Source organism: Melitaea cinxia, chromosome 16, assembly GCF_905220565.1.
Source record: "Melitaea cinxia chromosome 16, ilMelCinx1.1, whole genome shotgun sequence".
Classification (NCBI taxonomy): domain Eukaryota; kingdom Metazoa; phylum Arthropoda; class Insecta; order Lepidoptera; family Nymphalidae; genus Melitaea; species Melitaea cinxia.
In genome coordinates this window covers 10303173-10322182 of record NC_059409.1, presented here as the reverse complement: position 1 = coordinate 10322182, position 19010 = coordinate 10303173, and the positions used below count along the sequence as shown (strand labels likewise).

General features: G+C 30.8%; 4 protein-coding genes across 4 annotated transcripts; 1 reads left to right on the top strand and 3 right to left on the bottom strand.

Moving 5' to 3' along the window:
* Positions 1 to 743: 743 nt before the first annotated feature.
* Positions 744 to 6414, bottom strand: LOC123661070 (general odorant-binding protein 72-like). The gene is made up of 5 exons (XM_045596080.1): positions 6324 to 6414; positions 3194 to 3269; positions 2709 to 2797; positions 2319 to 2430; positions 744 to 862 (listed from the first exon to the last, which is right to left on the bottom strand). Exons 1-5 carry the CDS (start codon positions 6384 to 6386, stop codon positions 774 to 776), a joined length of 429 nt encoding a protein of 142 aa, XP_045452036.1. The 5' UTR covers positions 6387 to 6414; the 3' UTR covers positions 744 to 773.
* An 860-nt stretch (positions 6415 to 7274) lies between these two features.
* Positions 7275 to 8245, bottom strand: LOC123661072 (general odorant-binding protein 72-like). Its single transcript, XM_045596082.1, has 4 exons — positions 8170 to 8245; positions 7718 to 7806; positions 7534 to 7645; positions 7275 to 7427 (listed from the first exon to the last, which is right to left on the bottom strand). The coding sequence occupies exons 1-4, from the start codon at positions 8243 to 8245 to the stop codon at positions 7339 to 7341; spliced, it is 366 nt and encodes a 121-aa protein (XP_045452038.1). The 3' UTR covers positions 7275 to 7338.
* Positions 8246 to 9546: 1301 nt separating this feature from the next.
* Positions 9547 to 13157, bottom strand: LOC123661073 (general odorant-binding protein 19a-like). Its single transcript, XM_045596083.1, has 5 exons — positions 13149 to 13157; positions 11770 to 11845; positions 10702 to 10790; positions 10047 to 10158; positions 9547 to 9666 (listed from the first exon to the last, which is right to left on the bottom strand). The coding sequence occupies exons 2-5, from the start codon at positions 11843 to 11845 to the stop codon at positions 9578 to 9580; spliced, it is 366 nt and encodes a 121-aa protein (XP_045452039.1). The 5' UTR covers positions 13149 to 13157; the 3' UTR covers positions 9547 to 9577.
* Positions 13158 to 14427: 1270 nt separating this feature from the next.
* LOC123661071 (general odorant-binding protein 72-like) lies at positions 14428 to 17826 on the top strand. Its single transcript, XM_045596081.1, has 5 exons — positions 14428 to 14534; positions 14799 to 14874; positions 16187 to 16275; positions 16438 to 16549; positions 17564 to 17826. Exons 1-5 carry the CDS (start codon positions 14478 to 14480, stop codon positions 17650 to 17652), a joined length of 423 nt encoding a protein of 140 aa, XP_045452037.1. The 5' UTR covers positions 14428 to 14477; the 3' UTR covers positions 17653 to 17826.
* The last annotated feature ends 1184 nt before the right edge of the window (positions 17827 to 19010 follow it).

The following is a 19010-nucleotide window of genomic DNA, read 5'->3' as shown; positions in this document are numbered from 1 at the left end:
TTTACTGTAAATAGAATCGATTACAATGGATTAACTAAATAAATAAAGTACCATATTTTAAAGAGAATTGCATTAATGAAAATATCTGATATCGATATTACAAGTTTCTGTAAAATTAAATTTGTTATGTATTCATAAATTAACCGCAATTAATTACTATGCTTTATTAATGCTGGTAACGACAGTAAAGAATATAGCCACTCCGAACCCATGGGTGTCGTAAGAAGCGACTAAGGGATAACAGAGTTCCACTACCACCTTGGAACCTAAAAGCCGATCGATAGTGGGATAACCATCCAACTGCTGGCTTTCAAATACACAGACTGAAGACAGGCAGCAGCGTCTTCGGTGCGACAAAGCCAGACAGTGTTGATTATGGGCAAAACACATGAGTTCGCGCCATTTTTAGCGCGAACTTGGGGATGTCTCATGTCCAGCAGTTGACTGTGATAGACTGAAGTGAATAATTATCTAGCTAGAGTTTTATAGAGTATTAGCTTATTGAAATAAAGGATAAATCATTGTTACATTTTGATATATTTTTAAAATACTTATTGGTACTTTATTCTTGTTACTAAGACAATCTGAAATGCAAGTTAGAAGTTAGTCCTAGGTCTTACAACTTTCTGAATTGTGATTATACTATGTGGCAAGTCACTCATGATGTAAATATATGCTTTAAAATAATTGTTACACTAAAATAAAAAAAAAAATCTTATTGGATATAAGAGGTAAAAAATACATTAAAAAGTAAATAGTTTAATCGAAACGTATCACGCAAATATAAAATTCTTTGGATTATCGTCATATATACATTTCGCTGTCCAGTACGACGCTTCACATATATCTTTGTAGTTTTTAGCTGAAACAGAAAAAACAAAACTGTTAAAATAACTGTTATACTGTACAGTTCATTTAATTCAGTTCAGTTCAGTCAATTTAACGTCTTACAAAAGTAATGGTTGCTACTTATACCCTACATATATATTCGTATTGACACAATCAAAGGCATCATTGAGCTTAAATATGACTTTCGAAATTGTTGTAATCAAAAGCATTAGAGAGCGTCAGCCTTTTGTGGAATATCATGTCATCTGAACGTTCGCGATGATTGAAAGTTTCAATCGGTGTTCGACTACGAACGTTGAAAATGCATAAAAAATGCTTATGTCCACCAATGGATGACTATCGGCTATAATATATATTATACTAGCGGATCCGGCAGACGTTGTCCTGTTCGGAAAACAGCTGCCAAATTTAGTTGCTTACATACCGATAGCAACCTCACCTACCTGGTCTATATAAAAAACGGTATGTCTTTAGATTAAGACGCGTCGAATAAAAAAAAATTAACCTAACCTATCTAACTTCAAAATTTGACCGTTTATCAGCATAATTTCGTTACAAAATTAATTCCACGGGTCTTAATCTAAAGACTAGTCATAACAACTGCCCTATTTCTCAAGTTGGACCATATTACAAAATTTGATAAAAATTGGTTCAGTAGTTTCGGAGTTACATATATATAGCACCGCCACCTACCGGGTCCAATTGAGATAATAAAACTACCCTATCTCCCAAGTTGGACCAAATTACAGATGCTTACAAAATTTGATAAAAATTTTAAAAATCGGTGTTTATCGGCCACATACGAGTACATCGTGACACGAAATTTGTATATATATATATATATATTGTGTAGCAGCAAGCAGTATTGTGTTCCTGTTGGTGAGTAAGGTCACCAGAGCTCCTGGAGGGATTGGGGATTGGGTCGGCAACGCGCTTGCGATGCTTCTGATGTTGCAGGTGTCTATAAGCTACGGTAATCGCTTACCATCAGGTGAGCCGTACGCTTGTTTGCCGACCTAGTGACATAAAAAATATATATAAATATATTTTTTTTTTAATTATCACAATTATCAGACTAAACAAAGACACGACTAAAAAAAATTAGCACTGTAAGACCATAGGGCAAGTAACGACGGCATTATTCTTTAATTCTTCAATTTTCTCAGGGTAATAAGATTTAAAAAGAATTTAATTTGAAGAAAATTAGAAAAAATTGCATAAATTAATACCCTCATATATATGTAGGACTGTATTTTAGTCCTAAAGCTGACACAGTGATTGTTGTGACTACCTTAAAAGCTCCTCACTGTAATTTATTATTTAAAAATGGAAACCTGTATATATGTATTCTCTGACGTATCTGCTGGTTGTGGTTATCTTGGTCTTTGAATAAAAAAATAAATACAATCAGCAGTTCTTGAAGGCATCCAGTAGTTTATTACGCTTGCAGTATTTTAAGATAAACTTACATATATCTTTACAGTTATCGATGGAAGCTTTCATGCTGTCTTTCATTTCAGCGGGAAACATCATATCCACTTGTTTAATTGAAGCTTCATAATTTAATTTATTGTTTTTAACCTGTAATAAAACGTAATAATTACGTCATCTTGAATACATTTTCAACTTCTTTTATTACAAGATTAGTCGAATAATTTGTATTGTGTAACGTCATTGTTTCTTTAAATAGCATTGCAGATTGATATCTTTTTGTAGACACGTGTACCACTGGCAACAATTAGCGAGGAAAAACCTAGAATTAAGAGCATGTCGATGAGTACCGAGACGCTAGTGTGTGTTAAATTAAATCGCACGCTTACTTTAAAACGAAAAATAAGAAGGTTTGATAAAATACGTACAATTTGCGACATTTGATAAATACACGCTATGTAACACATAACTTTTCTATCTTCGATAAATTTTCCCTTTTCAATATTTCCAACCATATCTGAAATACGTATACAAATTAAACTTATACATATTTTAACAATTTTTAATAGTAGCAAGGTTTATTATAGGTATCATTTGACATTTGACAAGTGCACCTTAATGACTAAGCCCCAACATTGAGTAAAAGCTTCCTGTCCTAATCAAACAGCCGAATCGTGAGCTGGTACAAATCCTACATTTTCTATATAAAATTATTTACAACATCGCACCATGAATATAAAAAAGTCGTAAAATAATAATCTCAGCCATTAAATAATTTTCTTTACAAATAGAAGTAATGAATTTAATTGTTAACCAAGAGTGGCTAAATAATTAACGATGATCAAAATAATACAATAAAATATATAATTTAAAAATAAATCAGTATTTTTTTATTTTTTTTTTTTGTATTTACCTTCCGTGACATCGTTCTTACCCATGCAATTCTTTTTCAACATTTTCGACGAATTTTTTAATTGTTGTCTCGTCATCTAGAAACGTAAATATTTTAAAATAGTAGGGCGTGCAGAATTATAGAGCATTACTACAGTAGTTTAGAGATTACGGATCAAAATAAGCTTAAATACGACTACATAGATGTATAATAATAGTTATTTACTGGCGCATGAAGTACAAAGTAAATTGGGTGTAATCAAAATAATGATTATAATGACACATGAGTTTTTAAAAATTCATCAGTTACAATGGATAAAACTAGAGATAACTATTGTTACAACTCTGTAATGTCTGTTGTTAATATTACGAGTCATCAATTAATTTTGAAGATTGTGTTTAACAATAAATAAGAAAAAATTTAATATCAACATGAGAAACCGAAACAAATATTAATTAACTAACATTTTCCCGCGGCTTCGCTTGCGTGGCAATTGATAATAATTACAAAGAAGAGCTAAAATAGTGTATAATTGCAACATTACAAAAATTTTGGATTTTATTTGTATACAACATTTATGGTTCACCACACAATTTTATACAAACCGGCTTTAATAAAAAGGATTTAAGATATAAGATAAAGGATATTAACTTATTTTATAAAAATCTTTCGTAGCCCTTAGATATTCTTAACGCGGACCTAGTCTTGAGATCCGTTGTTAAAAGACCTCTACTAACTAAAAACTATCTCTGTGTCCAATTTCAAGTTTGTAGCACAAAAAATTAGGAACCTTTAAAAAATCTTTTGAGAGCCATTATAGCTTCTTAATACAGCCCTATCGCTAATTAAATTCTTAGTTTACGGCTACTAACTATAAACTACCTCATTGCCAAATTTCATTTTTATGCGTCCACCGGTTTTTGAAATTTCGTAGTGAGTCAACGACCTAACGATTTTTAATACATATAGATTTATTAGTCGTAAGCAGTACGATATTGTCTTATTACATGATATTGTAAGTGGGAAAATAGATTGAAGCGAGCTTTTATCCCAGATTGAATTCCGAATTCCATCAAGACGGTCTAGACATATTAAACCATTTTTCCATACACCTCAAGTAACAACTAATTACGCACGTAACTCAGTCCTCTGCCGTATTGTCAATACGTACAATATGCAGTATCCAAACTTAGACCTTTTTTGCCTAAGAACAAAGACGGCACTTAAAAAAGAAATCAAAAAGATGCATTTTTCGTAGTATCATCAATAATATTCAAACCCAGCACCTACAGATTTATGCACAAACCCACACTAATACACCTTCATCTTACATGCACTCACATACACTAATACACCTCCATCTTACATGCACACACCTACACGAACACACATTCACATCTTCATGTCATGCACTCACCTCTAACTGCAGTGGATAAGATGGAACATAGCCGTTTACTTTTTTACTTCTTATTACTTTTTTAAATATAGTGTCTAGTTATGCATTTTATAATGATTAATTTTTTTTATATCAGTGTGATCCTATTTTGGCCATTTTTATACATTATATTGTAACATACTATTGTACTCGTATCATAACGCTGTTGGACTGTCTAATAAAATAAAATAAAAATAAAATAAATATTACAATTATAATTAATTTTACGCTATTTTAACAGGATTAAGATGTAAAACAAAAATTCTATACAAACTATTATCCTTTAATTACATAGTTTTTTATATTTATTTATTTTATTGGGCAATCCAACAGCGTTATTATACATTAGTATGTTCCAATATAAAGTATGAATATGGCCAAAATAGGATCACACTGATATGAACAAATTAATTATTATAAAATACATAGCTAGGCATTATGTTAAAAAAGTAAAAATAAGTAAGTAAAAAGGTAAGTAAAAAAGTAAACGGCTATGTTCAATCCCATCTATTGTAGTTAGAGGTGTTTGCATGACATATACCTAAAGGTGAATGTGTGTTCGTGTAGGTGTGTGCATATAAGACGAAGGTGTATTAGTGTGGGTTTGTGCATAAATATGTAGGTGCTGGTTTTAAATATTTTTGATAATACTAGGAAGAATGCATCTTTTCGATTTCATTCTTAAGTGATGTCACGTAAAAAAGGTCTAAGTTCGAATACTGGGTATTGTATGTATTGACAATACAACAGAGGACCGAGTTACGTGCGTAATTAGTTCTTACTCGAGATGTATGAGACAATGGCTTAATATGTCTAGAGTGTCTTGATGGTATTCGGAATTCAATCTGGGATTAAATCGCTGCAATCTATTTTCTCACTTACGATATCATGTAACAAGACAATATCGTACTACTTACGACGTTGGCATAGGGATTCAATTTAATAGTGTTTACAGGAATCATAGGAGGGACAAATTCTATAAGTTTTGAAATTCAAAAGCTTTATAATTTTTTTCTGGAGCGATTCAATCCTGTCAATGTGTACATTATATACAGGGGCCCATATACTAGAAACGTATTCCAGTATAGTTCAAACGAAGCAGAAATGTAAAATTTTGATACAACCTATATTTTTAAAGGAGTCGCAAACTCGCGATATGAAACCTAGTTGACTATATGCTTTAGAGATTATTGTATCAATATGATTTACAAAAGTCATTTTGGCATCTACTATCACCTCAAGGTTTCGAACAGAATCGACTTTTATGATGAAGACATTGTTTATAATATAAGTATATATTATAGGATTCTTTTTACGAGTTTTTTTTACAATCTCTCGCACTCTTGCTTTTTGACTTTATATGGACACAACTTTATGCTCTATACACAAATAACTATTCTGGTAACTAAATAGTTAGGGGGATATTAAGCCAATTTTAGCAAAAACAATTTTTTTATGTTCTTGTAATTAGATTATTCTTAACTAAAGTTGAAAAAGTTATAGCTTATCATTATAAGAGTTCTGAATTAAAGCTTACAGTAGAATATTTTTCAAAGATAAACATTGTAATGTACGCTTTAATACAGATTCATCACAAAAAATTGGTTTTTTTAATTGGATACATATAAGAGAACATACATACACATATAGCTCACGCTATATAATAATGTATGTCTAAATAAATAAAAAAGAACTTAAACGAAATTTAAGACTTACACTATCCGCGCCACTCGCTAAAACTGTAACGATTATTAAAAGAGAAAAGTCTCTTCGATCCATTTCATGTAATTTGTTTCAATTCAAGCAAACATATGAATGTGTGACTGAGATTCCTCAGTTATAAAGCGTACGTTGATTATACCATAGCTTTGTAATTTGTTATTTGCAAGACAAATTTGCGTGTTTATTTTCTTGGATTAATACTATAGTATGTGTTTATCTATTTAAACAATACGCTTTTATGTAATAGTCTTTCTAGTTAATAAACGTAATATGAAACGTGTAAAATAATTGTTACTTTAAAACATAGAAACCTTTAAAAGTAAAGTAACGATATCACATCACACCCTTTCAAAACCCATTTATGATCAAAGGTATCCATAAACTTACGTCTAATATCCTGGCTCTCCGTGACTCTCATAAACCCTCCGGTAACGACCTTGCTCAAATTTGTCGTGTGGTTTCCGCAGAACTGAATGTAGCCATGCCTCTTTTTCCATTGTTGGAAAAGGGGACTAAGGAATAAGAAATTTTCACTAGAAACTATGAGACTATAACAAACAACAAACAAACAGCAGGCAGCAGTGTTATCAAGGCGATCACCAACCCAGCGTTATGTCTATATAAAAAAAAATTATAATATACTTACCATTTTAAACCATGCCATTTTACTGTGGCTCTAACCTTCTATATAATTATATATATATATATATATATATATATATATATATATATATATATATATTCATTACAATTTTTTTAAAATTTATAAGCGAATTTCCTTACACTTTCCTTACACTTTCCACCATAGAAAATCATCCTAGCTCTGGTCGATTACAAACTAATTAAATAACATATAAAATATTAGAGACTTTTTTCACTTTTTTATAAGTAACAATAATGGGTCTCGTAATCGAACGTTCTTGTGACAATAAGGGAAATAAATTATATGAAAAATGTATTTATTTCAATATAAGAATCATTCATGACCATACTCGAAAATGAAGATTAATCAAGGGAATATAAAGTTCGCCGGATTGTCTTCATAAAGACATTTTGTTGAGTAAAATACTCCTTCACATGGATCTTCATAATTATCCTCTGAAAAGAAATAATTGTTTTAAAATTACTATAGCAACATTTGTTTTTTATTTTATTTATTATTTTTCTATTAATTATTTCTCGTTTTAAATCGAATTATACTTACGAACTATAATGCATTTTTCGATAGATTTCGAGACCGGTTCTTTAATTTCAGGAGGATAAAGAGCATTGACTTGCTTAGAAATCAAGTCTTTGTCTAATCTGTTATTTTTTACCTGAAAGTGCATAATAACTAGTAAGATTTTTTGAACAATTTTCATATTTCCTATCTAAGCAACCCTACTTACAACTTGTATAGTTTTATATACACACAAAATGTAACACATCACGTCGTGATCCTCTATAAAAACTCCTTGTTCAATTTTACCAACTTTATCTGGAATTTAAGAAGAAATTACTTTACAAATAACAATAATACACAACACTACTTGAGAGTAGCTATATGTCTTTATTTATGTTACTTTTAATTTTCGAAGCTTGGGAGAAAAATAAATTTTCAATTTATTCTACTACACATATCACATGAAATGTACAAAGAAGGTCTTATCGTTAAATAGCGATTCCAGACCAGCTCGATTAAAAAAGAATATTATCATTATTTAAGAAAAGGTAGTACCTAAGATCGTCATCTTGAAATTTACTTGATACTAAACAAAATTAGAATAAATATAATAATAATCGTACAGTACAATTAAGACTAAAGAATTTCAGTAATCAGTAAAAATTCCGTTTTTCTTACCATTAGTAACACCGTGTTTCGGCATACATTGATTCTTCATAATCGTCATGGTCTTCTTAAGTTGAGCTCTAGTCATCTATATAAAATTAAATTTCTTAATAATAATTACTTCAAATTATAATTTATTGCATTAATAAAAAAAAACACACCCCAGTCACGTAGTTTGAAATCGCAATTAATAAAAATAATGTAAATATAATTTTATATTTCATTTTACAAAAAAATTAAGCCAACTTCAACTGAACTGTTAACTTGCAATAAAATATATGAACTGAAATATGAGACTCAGCAATTTTACCATTTAAATAAAGCTGAAAATTTTGGAAAATCATGTAGTAATTATGAGAACCATATGTTTAAAAGATACAATGGCTTAATATAATCTAAGCCTTTTGTGGCGGTTAAACGTTTAATTGAAACTATTGTATCAAAACATAGTTGCTAATTTTATGTCATTAAGCTCCCAAAAAACAATTTATCGAACAAACCGTTTGAATAACAGGGTTTTTCATTTTATAAGCTTACCACGTTGTTAACGTGCAGAATTTTAACAATAAAAGGAAAATAAACTATATATTTCTGCTCCTGGTACGAAAATATATGCTTGCTACATGCTTTTTATTTCTGCTCCTGGTACGAAAATATATGCTTGCTACATGCTTTTACTAAATATTACTTCTACTAAATTTAATAGAAAAATATATGCTTTTTGCACGGTTTGAAAAATCCCGGGACGGGAATATAAAAATGGAACCTACGTAAAAGAATAACATCTGGTAAATAGTATCAACCAAGTGGATATTTTTTTACACTAGCCTATGTACCCATGCAATGATGGGCACACGCTGACATTGCCCCCGCTGTCAAAGCATTGCATCCCCAGAAGCTCTGATTTGCGACTTATCTCAGTTAGTTTTGGTATCGACGAGAGGTGGCTGTCAAATATTTCAAGGTTTATAATCCAAGGTTTTTTTTTACTTTATCGCTGTAATTAATCGTAGTGTTATTAAAAATGACGGGTGGTATAAGTGACCAGTCAATTCGACAAATCAGTTATGAACTACCGATGATAATAACTTGACACTTAGAAGGGTTAACTTAGACCGTATGATTTACTCTAACTATGAATGTTGTTCAACTCATGTAACTTATTTATATATAAGTCGGTAAGTCAATTAATTTCGCATTGCGGCAAATATGGAGATTGTAAATTCGGAGATAGTACGTAAACGTGTACATTGAAATAATTTCAGAATACTTTAGTTACTTAATCAGTCAAATACATGTATATAAAAGTATAAATGTAACGCTACGTCAATCCTTTAAAGATTTCTTTTCAACATTTGATAGTTTATCACATCATAAATAAAATAAATCTAAAATTTCAATATGCTTTATTCAATCAAATTCAAGGAAACAGAAAATTTTTAGGATCCTGTTCATACATACATTTTGCTGTCCAATAAGAAGCTTCACAAATGTCTTTATACTTTTTACCTGAAAAATTAAACCTTCGTCAGAATCGTTACAATTACATTTGTAGATGGCGGGTACATTCAAAATTATGTTGTCGTGTTCTGCGTAGGTAGGTTTTATATTTAATTAATTTACACAAAAGCAATAACAAATTTTTTAGTTGTCGCCGGTAGAGCAAGCAATTATCTATGAAAAGATATACTCGTATAATAATATATGTGGAATAATTGTGAGGCTTTTTCTAAAAAGAGAGGCAAACATCTTAAGCCTTGGTGTATTAATTTAAATTGATAATAGGTACTTAGAAACTAGGCAACGACTATACATATATACTATCTCTTAAACCATTGGAATCTCTTTTGGTAAATTATTACTTGGTTACTTTTAACACATAATTATACCTATATCTTTGCATTTATCTGCGGCAGCCTTCACAGCATCTTTCATATCTGGCGGAAACATCAGATCTACTTGCTTAATTACTGCCTCATAGCTCAGTTTATTATTTTTTACCTAAAACACGCAAAATGTTCCTCATAAAAGCAAGGATTTAACTGAGATCAGTAAGATAATAAAATTTAATAACAGAAACAACATAGGAAACTTAATTTGTAACATTTTGAATTCAGATTAATAATATTAAATCCTCATAAAAAGGTAAAGTAGTAAAGTAGGTAAGGTAATTTACAATAATTCTTCGAAAGTACAAAAAGTGCAAGTCCTCGTGTACTAATTAATTTGACTTTAGTATATGGAAACAAAATATCCCACCAATTCTTTAACTTCGTATTTGAAAACAGACAACATCAACAAACGTTACCCAGTATTGCGAACTGTCAAACACGTAAATTTGTAAGAATCGTTTTCTGAAGTTTTCTAATTTTCTGCGCAATTTTCCCGATTTTTTACTCCAGAAAGATCATTCTATGCCTAAAGTATTCGTAAACTTTAGAAAAAAGTTAGTCTCCAGTTTTACGCTTAGTAACACATTAAGCATTTTTATTTATTTACTAGATTTACTTTCTTATTACTCTTTTATGAAAGTGAGAAACTTACTACTTGAGTCATAGTGTAAATGCAAGCGATGTAACACATAACGTTCCTTTCTTCTACGAAGTGTCCTTGTTCTATTTTTCCGACTTGTTCTAAAAAAGGTGTACATTTACTTATCTTAGTTAAAAAAATTAGGAAGTTAGAAGTCTTTTTAACCGACTTCAAAAAAGCAATAGGTTACTCGGTTTGACCGTATATATTTTTTTTATGTATGTTCGGAAATAACTTCGCCGTTTATGAACCGATTTTGATAATTATTTCTTTTTGGAAAAGAGATATTCTTGGTGTGGTATAATGATAAAGAAACCAGGATCTAATGATAGGATCCCATAGAAATCGAGGGAAACTATCGAAAATTCCGCATAACTTTCTAATGGGTGTACCGATTTTGATAATTTTAAATTTAATCGAAAGCCGATGTTTATCATGTGGTCACATTAAATTTCATCGAGATCTGATTACAACTTTTGGATTAATCTTTGATAATGCGTATTTACTTGACTATTTTTTCATCTACCTACGTTATATTACTTGTCGATATAAGTAAAGTCGGTTTTTTTCGTTTTTATTTAATCTATACAAATATTATAAAGCTGAAGAGTTTGTTTGTTCGAAGGCGCTAATCTCAGCAGTGGCGTAGTGAGCTTTACTCGTGCCCGGGGCACAATATTTTTAGCCCCCCCATTCGAAAACTATATTATATGTCCAGCAATGTTTTGTCTTGCGAACCATCGCTACCCCCCTCGCTACGCGACTGAATCTCAGGAAATAGTATTTCGAATTGAAAAAAAATTCTTTCGTCTTGGAGACTCCATTTTCCAGGGAAGACTATAGGTATATAATATTTTACTACCTTTTTTTTCTCAAATTAACGCGGGTGAAACCGCAGGACACAGCTAATACATGTCTTTCATATATATCATTACTTTACCATTTAAGTTTCCTTTCTGCTGTTATTTTCATTTTTAAAAGACTTCATAAAAGGAGGTTCTGAAGTTGATCTCAAATCGAATCGAATGAAATCAAACCTCAGATAAACATTCCTAATATTTGTTTACGAATCCACTTTACCTTCTGTAACATCGTTCTTCGGCATGCAAGATTTTTTCATAAGTTTCCCAGAATTTTTGAGTTGTTGTCTTGTCATCTTTGTTTTGTATGTAAGAACAAAAATAATTAGTACATTGCTATTATTTTTTATAATACATATTTACTACTATTAACAGAATAATTTTAAATAATAATTTAAAACTCGAATACGCTAAGGAGGCGTCCATAAATTACGTGAGGTGTTTTTTTAAATTTTCTGTCCCCCCTGGTGAGATGTCGTGAGATTTTATTCAACCCCCTCCCCCACCCCTGATCTCACGTGAGATTTTTCAAAATGTGGGTTTCTTACGTAAACGAGTTGGATTGTTATTGAAATTATTTTCTTTCGAACGAATTAGTGAATGATCTTAATCGTATTACGATTACGCTTAAGATTAAATTTTAAGCATGTACAATCTGGATTAAATGGAGTAAAATAGTATTATTTTTTTTGTTTTAATCAGAAAAAAAATTGCGTGATGAGATTTGACTCGACTCCCTCCCCCCCTTAAATTCTCGCTTCAGCCTGTAATATACCACTACTGGGCATAGGCCTCTTTCTCCATGTAGGAGAAGGATCAGAGCTTAATCCACCACGCTGCTCCAATGCGGGTTGGCGAATATATTCCCTACTACGAGTAACGATCGCTATCAGGTGTATATGATAACAACCGGGACCGACGGCTTAACGTGCTCTCCGAGGTACGATGGGGAGACCCAAAAGGACTGTACAAACACCCAGACCACGGCAAACACCTGTATGGCCAATACAAATAATTGTCATGTGCGGGGATCGAACCCGCAACCGCAAACGCAACAGGTACAATCCATGGCTGTAACCGTTGCGCCAACACGGCGTCCCCCCTTAAACATCTCACGTATTTTATGAACGCCCCCTAATTTTCTATTGATACTTCATTTTAAATGACCAGTATAAATCTTAATCTTATCATAAAAACATTCTTATAAATAGGCTTACCGCAAAAATTTCTTCACTTTGAAATAAACATATCACAATGACAAAACCAACAAAAGCGTTTTTCATTTTGATTAGATGTAACGTAGTAAAAGAAATAGTACCAATCAAGACATACGTGTTTTATATACAGACAAAGTGACATTTGATTGATTGATACGAAATGTACCCCATCTTTACTGTCACCTCATTTACATACTACACTATAATTTTATAGTAAGTATAGTAGACTATTTTTCATGCCATGATAACCGCTTCAACCTTCATTTATCGCATGCTCCTTTGCCCTCTAGAACCAGATTTGCTTAGACTCATAATTTCCCGTCATGTCTAACACATTTTTTTAATGCTTCATAATATTTATATTTAATTTTCTGCTATATACCTTTAATAAAATAATAATAATAAAGCTTACCAAGCACAGCCCTTAAATCGAATTTAAATTCTATTCGGACAACGCACTTGGCGCAGCAGTCCTAAAACTGACGGTAGCCGTTTCGTGTCCTGCTCATCGCAAGCATTTGTTTAGGTCCTACAGTTTTGGTTTTCAGGTTTGTAATTGTATACTTTGAGTACTTACGGCCCTCGTCATACAAGTCGATTCAAGTTAGGGCCATTGAGAATGAGAAGTTTATTATTATTTTGTATATTATATATCTCATACTATTCTCACACCAACACTAACTTACTCCAGTATGACTCCAGGATATACCAAAAAAGTATAGAGAAGGTGCATTCCTCCTCCTTCACAGAAGTTAAGCTACTTACTATACTTTTATACCAACATAACAGCTGATTAGTGACTGTCATGTCAGGCTTCATTATTTAATTACTTTCCCTTATTTTATTTAAACATTAGATCGTAAACTCGAACTAAACTCAACATTAATTGGAATTCGACATATTTACCAGTCAGATTAAAATAAAATTAAAATCGAAGATAAAAAATATAAATAAAAATCGTCAAATTATATTCTTTTTTTCGTTATTTTCCGGACAACGTATGCATAAAGGAAAATTGTTGTGTTAAAAAAAAACGGTGGAAAAGGTTCGCAGTGGTGGTGGTCGCGGCTATGGTTGGGGACGTTAAAGAATACTTATAATTGTGCAGTATTCTATTATTTTCTCTGTCATTTTGTCATTTTAATTTCAAATAATTATCTTTAATATAAAAAAAAAATGTTTGCAGTGTCAGCTAATAATGATTTAATTAACCTAACCCTCAGGTATCTGACATTAACGCAACATCAAGTAATATAATTAAAACCTGTAGAATATTCATGAATGGTTGAACATATTGGCGGAAATGAACAATTAGAAACCATTATAATATAGCATTATCTAGTTTGTAGGGTGACCAAGGTATAGAAACAAATGAACTTGAAAAAAAATTGTAGTAAAAATTATTGTTTATTATTTTTATTCTAAGACTAAGAATATTTAAGACGAAGTGATTAATTAAAATCAATTCTGAATGAATTTAATGCTTATTTAATTTAAATAACATTTCGTTGATTACAATTATTAAAATCGAACGTCCTTTTAAAAAAAAACTTTTAAAAGTCTCACGGTGGATCCGTAATTTTCCGGTATCCAGAGTATTCATGGTGTCAACATTAACGCTGTGAGTGTTAAATATTGCACTACAATTATCAATTATCCAATGTCATAAAAGCGAGCTTACAAAATCGAGATAGTCAGAAAAACGTAGGCCATGATAGTTTTCATTGCGATCGTAAAAATCCTTGTTTTTCTTAATTTTTGTGACGCGGTAACTTCAGTCTTATTTTTTTTATTTTTTTTTGTTTTTTGTTCATTGAACTTGTAAAAAAAATATAGTTTTATTTTTTCTCAATTGTAAACTATGTTGTGTTAAAAACTCGTTTTGGTCATGAAGTAAATTTTAAATAATTGTTTTTTTTTTCTATTATATTTATCCTCTTTTGTTGTGGAAAAGTTTTTAACTCACCAAGATTAGCATGTGGATACTTAGATCATAAAGCAATAAAGTTGTACTAATAATATTTACTTACAGATGACAATGAAACAGATAAAATCAACAGGAAAGATGATGCGAAAAACGTGTCAACCGAAGAACAATGTTGCTGATGGTTAGTTTACTTTTACAAATAAAAAAAATTTATAGTATTATTGTATCCAATAAATAAAAGCATTTTTGTACAAATATATAGAATAGGTCATCGCTGACAAGCGGTCTTCGAAAATGAAATATTAACTTAGGTTTTCGTATGTATAATAGTTTAAAAAGTGTCTTTTCTATCCCACGTAACATTGGCGAAATCGACAGTGCCCACTGGCACAATTGAAAGCAATTAAGCCCAAGAATATTATTAATAATAATAATAGTTTAAAAACTGAATTGAACTGAATCATCCTGTAAGCATCCCATATATAGCTAGCCAAAGCAGAGGCTTTTTCTCCGTATAGTAGAAGGGTTGGTGCTAGATCCAAGACGCTATGCTTTTGCCGGTTGACGCATGTTTTCACTGCATTGCGTCACAATCGCTATTAGTATTTGTGAAACACTAGAGACAAAATCGTTTACCCAGACCAAAAATTAATTTTTATTGACCGACTTTCAAAAAAGGAGGAGGTTCTCAATTCGACTGTATTTTTTTTTCTTTTTTTATGTATGTTACATCAGAACTTTTGACCGGGTGGATCGATTTCGACAATTTTTTTTTAAATCGAAAGTTGGTGTGTGTCAATTGGTCCCATTTAAATTTATTTGAGATCTAACAACTACTTTTCGAGTTATATCTAATAATGCGTTTTTACTTGACGCTTTTTTCGTCGACCTACGTTGTATTGTACCGCAAAACTTTCTACTGGATGTGCCGATTTTGATAATTCTTTTTTTGTTGGAAAGGGGATATCCCTAGTTTGATACCATGATATAAAACCAGGATCTGATGATGGAATCCCAGAGAAATCGAGGGAAACTCTCAAAAATCTGCAATAACTTTTTATTGGGTGTATCGATTTCGATAATTCTTAATGCAATCGGAAGCTGATGTTTATCATGTGGTCGTCACATATAAATTTTATTGAGATCTGATAACTACTTTTTGAGTAAACTTTGATAACGCGTAGTTACTTGACTATTTTTTCGTCGATCTACGTTGTATTACTCTTCGATGTAATTGAAGTCAGTTTTTTTTTTTCGTTTGCGAGCAAACACAATTATGTACAAATACAGATATCTGCATCAAGCAGCAATCGAATCCGCGAGCGACGGTTTTAAGGCAGCGAGCGAAGGTTATAAACATAACTAATATTTGAAATGGCAATATTTAAACAAGGATTTCGCCATATTAATTATTATTTTAATTAATACCCGTATTAATTGTTCCATAGATTTTTCCAAACCTCAATATAGTTGTACGCAATAATTTTTTTCAGAGAAAATTGATCCAATGGTCAAAGGTGAATTCATAGAAGAAAAAGAAGTGATGTGTTATGTGGCGTGCATAATGAAAATGGCTAATGCGGTAATACAAATGAAGATACAATCATTAGAAAATAATATTATGTTATTATAAGATTTATAACATTCCAAATAGACTAAACAATATAATATAATTGAGAGAACTATATGTAACAGTTTACATAAATAATTAGTTTTTTGTATATTTTGTATATTTTTCTTCAAGATAAAAAATGGTAAACTAAATTATGAAGCAGCTATGAAACAAGCAGATTTGCTTCTGCCTGATGAGATAAAGGAACCAGCTAAAGAAGCTTTAACAGCTTGTAGGAAAGTGGGTGCGTATCATTTCGAAATAGGTACGTTTTAATATAACTAATGGACGCCCAGTGGTCGAAATTCGACCATAATTTATTAATTTAAATTACAAATTTGAACCTTAAATAAAAGAGTATATGTGTGTAGTCAGTATGTGTGTGTGTCAAATACGTGTTAGTGTGTGTCATTTTTTATGGATTTAATGTATTGTTATGCATAATTAAAAAAATAGTAGCATTTCACCATTACTTCTGTATATAAACTATAAGTGTGCGAAATTTCATACTCCTCCGTCCGCGCAATTTTCGTAAAAAGAGGTCAAGGGGTTTTGCTTCACGTATTAATACATAAAAATAAATAAAAATGAATATTTTTTGGTTTAAAGCTTATGTCGGGGTTTCAAATATTCTTGTTACGTTATAAATCCTGGAAGTGGAAGACACAATAACCCATAGGCGAAGTGTCAGAAGTGTATGTGAGTCATGAAGTATTTTATACATATTTTACAACGTAATGAACTAATCGATATCAGTTTATTTTTAGACAGACCTGATATTTATTACAAGCGCTAACAATTCAAGTATCAATACATATAATAAAATTTAAATGTAATATGTATGTGCACGCTAATCTCTGAAACAGCTTATCCGATTTAGATTTGGATTTCACTAATATATTGTGGTAAGCTTCATTTACCATTTAGTGTTTATTCATTCATGTCCACCGGTTCATAAATAAAAAAGTTATGACAATTTAAAGAATCACGTTAAACATGTAAATAACAAAACGACTGTGTTTATAATTAATACAAAATAAATCAAAAGGCATATCCAAAAGATGCTGTCCAAAGTCACTATTCCACGCGGACGAAGTCTTGGGTACAACTAGTATGTTAATATGTTTTTATTTTATTCCGTAAGAACGTTTACAGTATAATTTTTTGTATGGAAAAACTTTATCATAAGAGTAATAATAACTTATTTTGCTATACATTTATTTCTATAATCGAAGAATTTAATTATTATTTTTTTCAGCGGACTCGTACAAAGATGTCTGCGAGTCGTCATTCTTCTTAACAAAATGCATTTACAACCACAATCCATCAGTTTTTTACTTTCCCTGAAAACTAGATTATAAATAACGATTTCAGTTTTACAAATGATTCCCCTTATCTCATTAAATAATAAACATTTTTATGTAATTTGGAATAGATATCAAACGATAAGCAACATACAAATTTAGCATCTCTCCTGAACCTGCGTTCTTTAACTTAATAAAAATATTTTTCAAACAGCAACTCTTATTTTTAATTTCCTTAATTTTTTCTTAACAACAAATGTTGTAAAATTCTTGCCTTTCAATAACATACCTTAAAAATATCTGTAAATAGGCAGACTTACAAAGGTTGTAAAAAAGTAGTTTTTATACTTAGTTACTATTGATATCAATTAAATCCAAATATAAGCTTTCTGCTTTTATGCAATGAGTCTATGACTAGGGTTGAGACATAGGCTGTTCACATATCACATAATAATTATATATAGAAAAGTATAATACAGTAAGTAGGTGGGTTTATAAATACTCTAAATGTGTAAGTAACACATTTAGAATGACTTTTATATTATCAGCAATACACTAGCTCTTTATGTTGCGAGCATTATAGAACAGCCTGATTGAGGTTTAAGATATTATGTATATAGTAAAGGTCGTCAATAAGATTGTTAGTTCTTTTTAATCGACCTTTAAATTATCAATTTTGTATTTTATTTAGTTTATCAAAATGTTGTTTTACAGATTTGTAAATAAAGAATCACTATAGTGATTTTTAACTGCATTTGTCTTTCCGTGTGGTAAAATAGTGCTTTAGAAACAAGATTAATTAAAATTTTACTTTTATAACATATATGAGGTTCTTCGTAAATTAAAAGAAACACTAGGTTCTAGAAATATAAGATAACAATTAATTGGCAGAGATTTTTCTGCCAGTGCATCTAATTCATATCTATTTGGACGACTGACTTCCTTATAACGTGAAGGCGATTATGTGTAATTGCGTTATTTGTAAAAAAATATGCATTCTAACTGCGTTTTAATGTCACTTGGATTCCTCTTGGAGGTAATTATTAAATGAAAATTACAAACCCTTTAAATCTGCTAAAATGTTTATACATTACAGAAATAATTCTCACGGTTTTTGGCAATAATTAGACATATATTTTCTTTAATACGTAACATATATGCATTTTCGGATTTATTTGAAAATATAAAACTGTGAAATATTTACAGACTAGGTACGCATTCTTTTAATCTCTGATGAAACGGATACGGATTTAAATATTACATCCAAGGCATAACGGGACCACATTTTTGTACAAGGTACCTTTAATAATATAATCCGTCTGTACTGTCTGTTTAACATAAATGTGTTTGCTCGCAAACGAAAAAAAACCGACTTCAATTACATCGACGAGTAATACAACG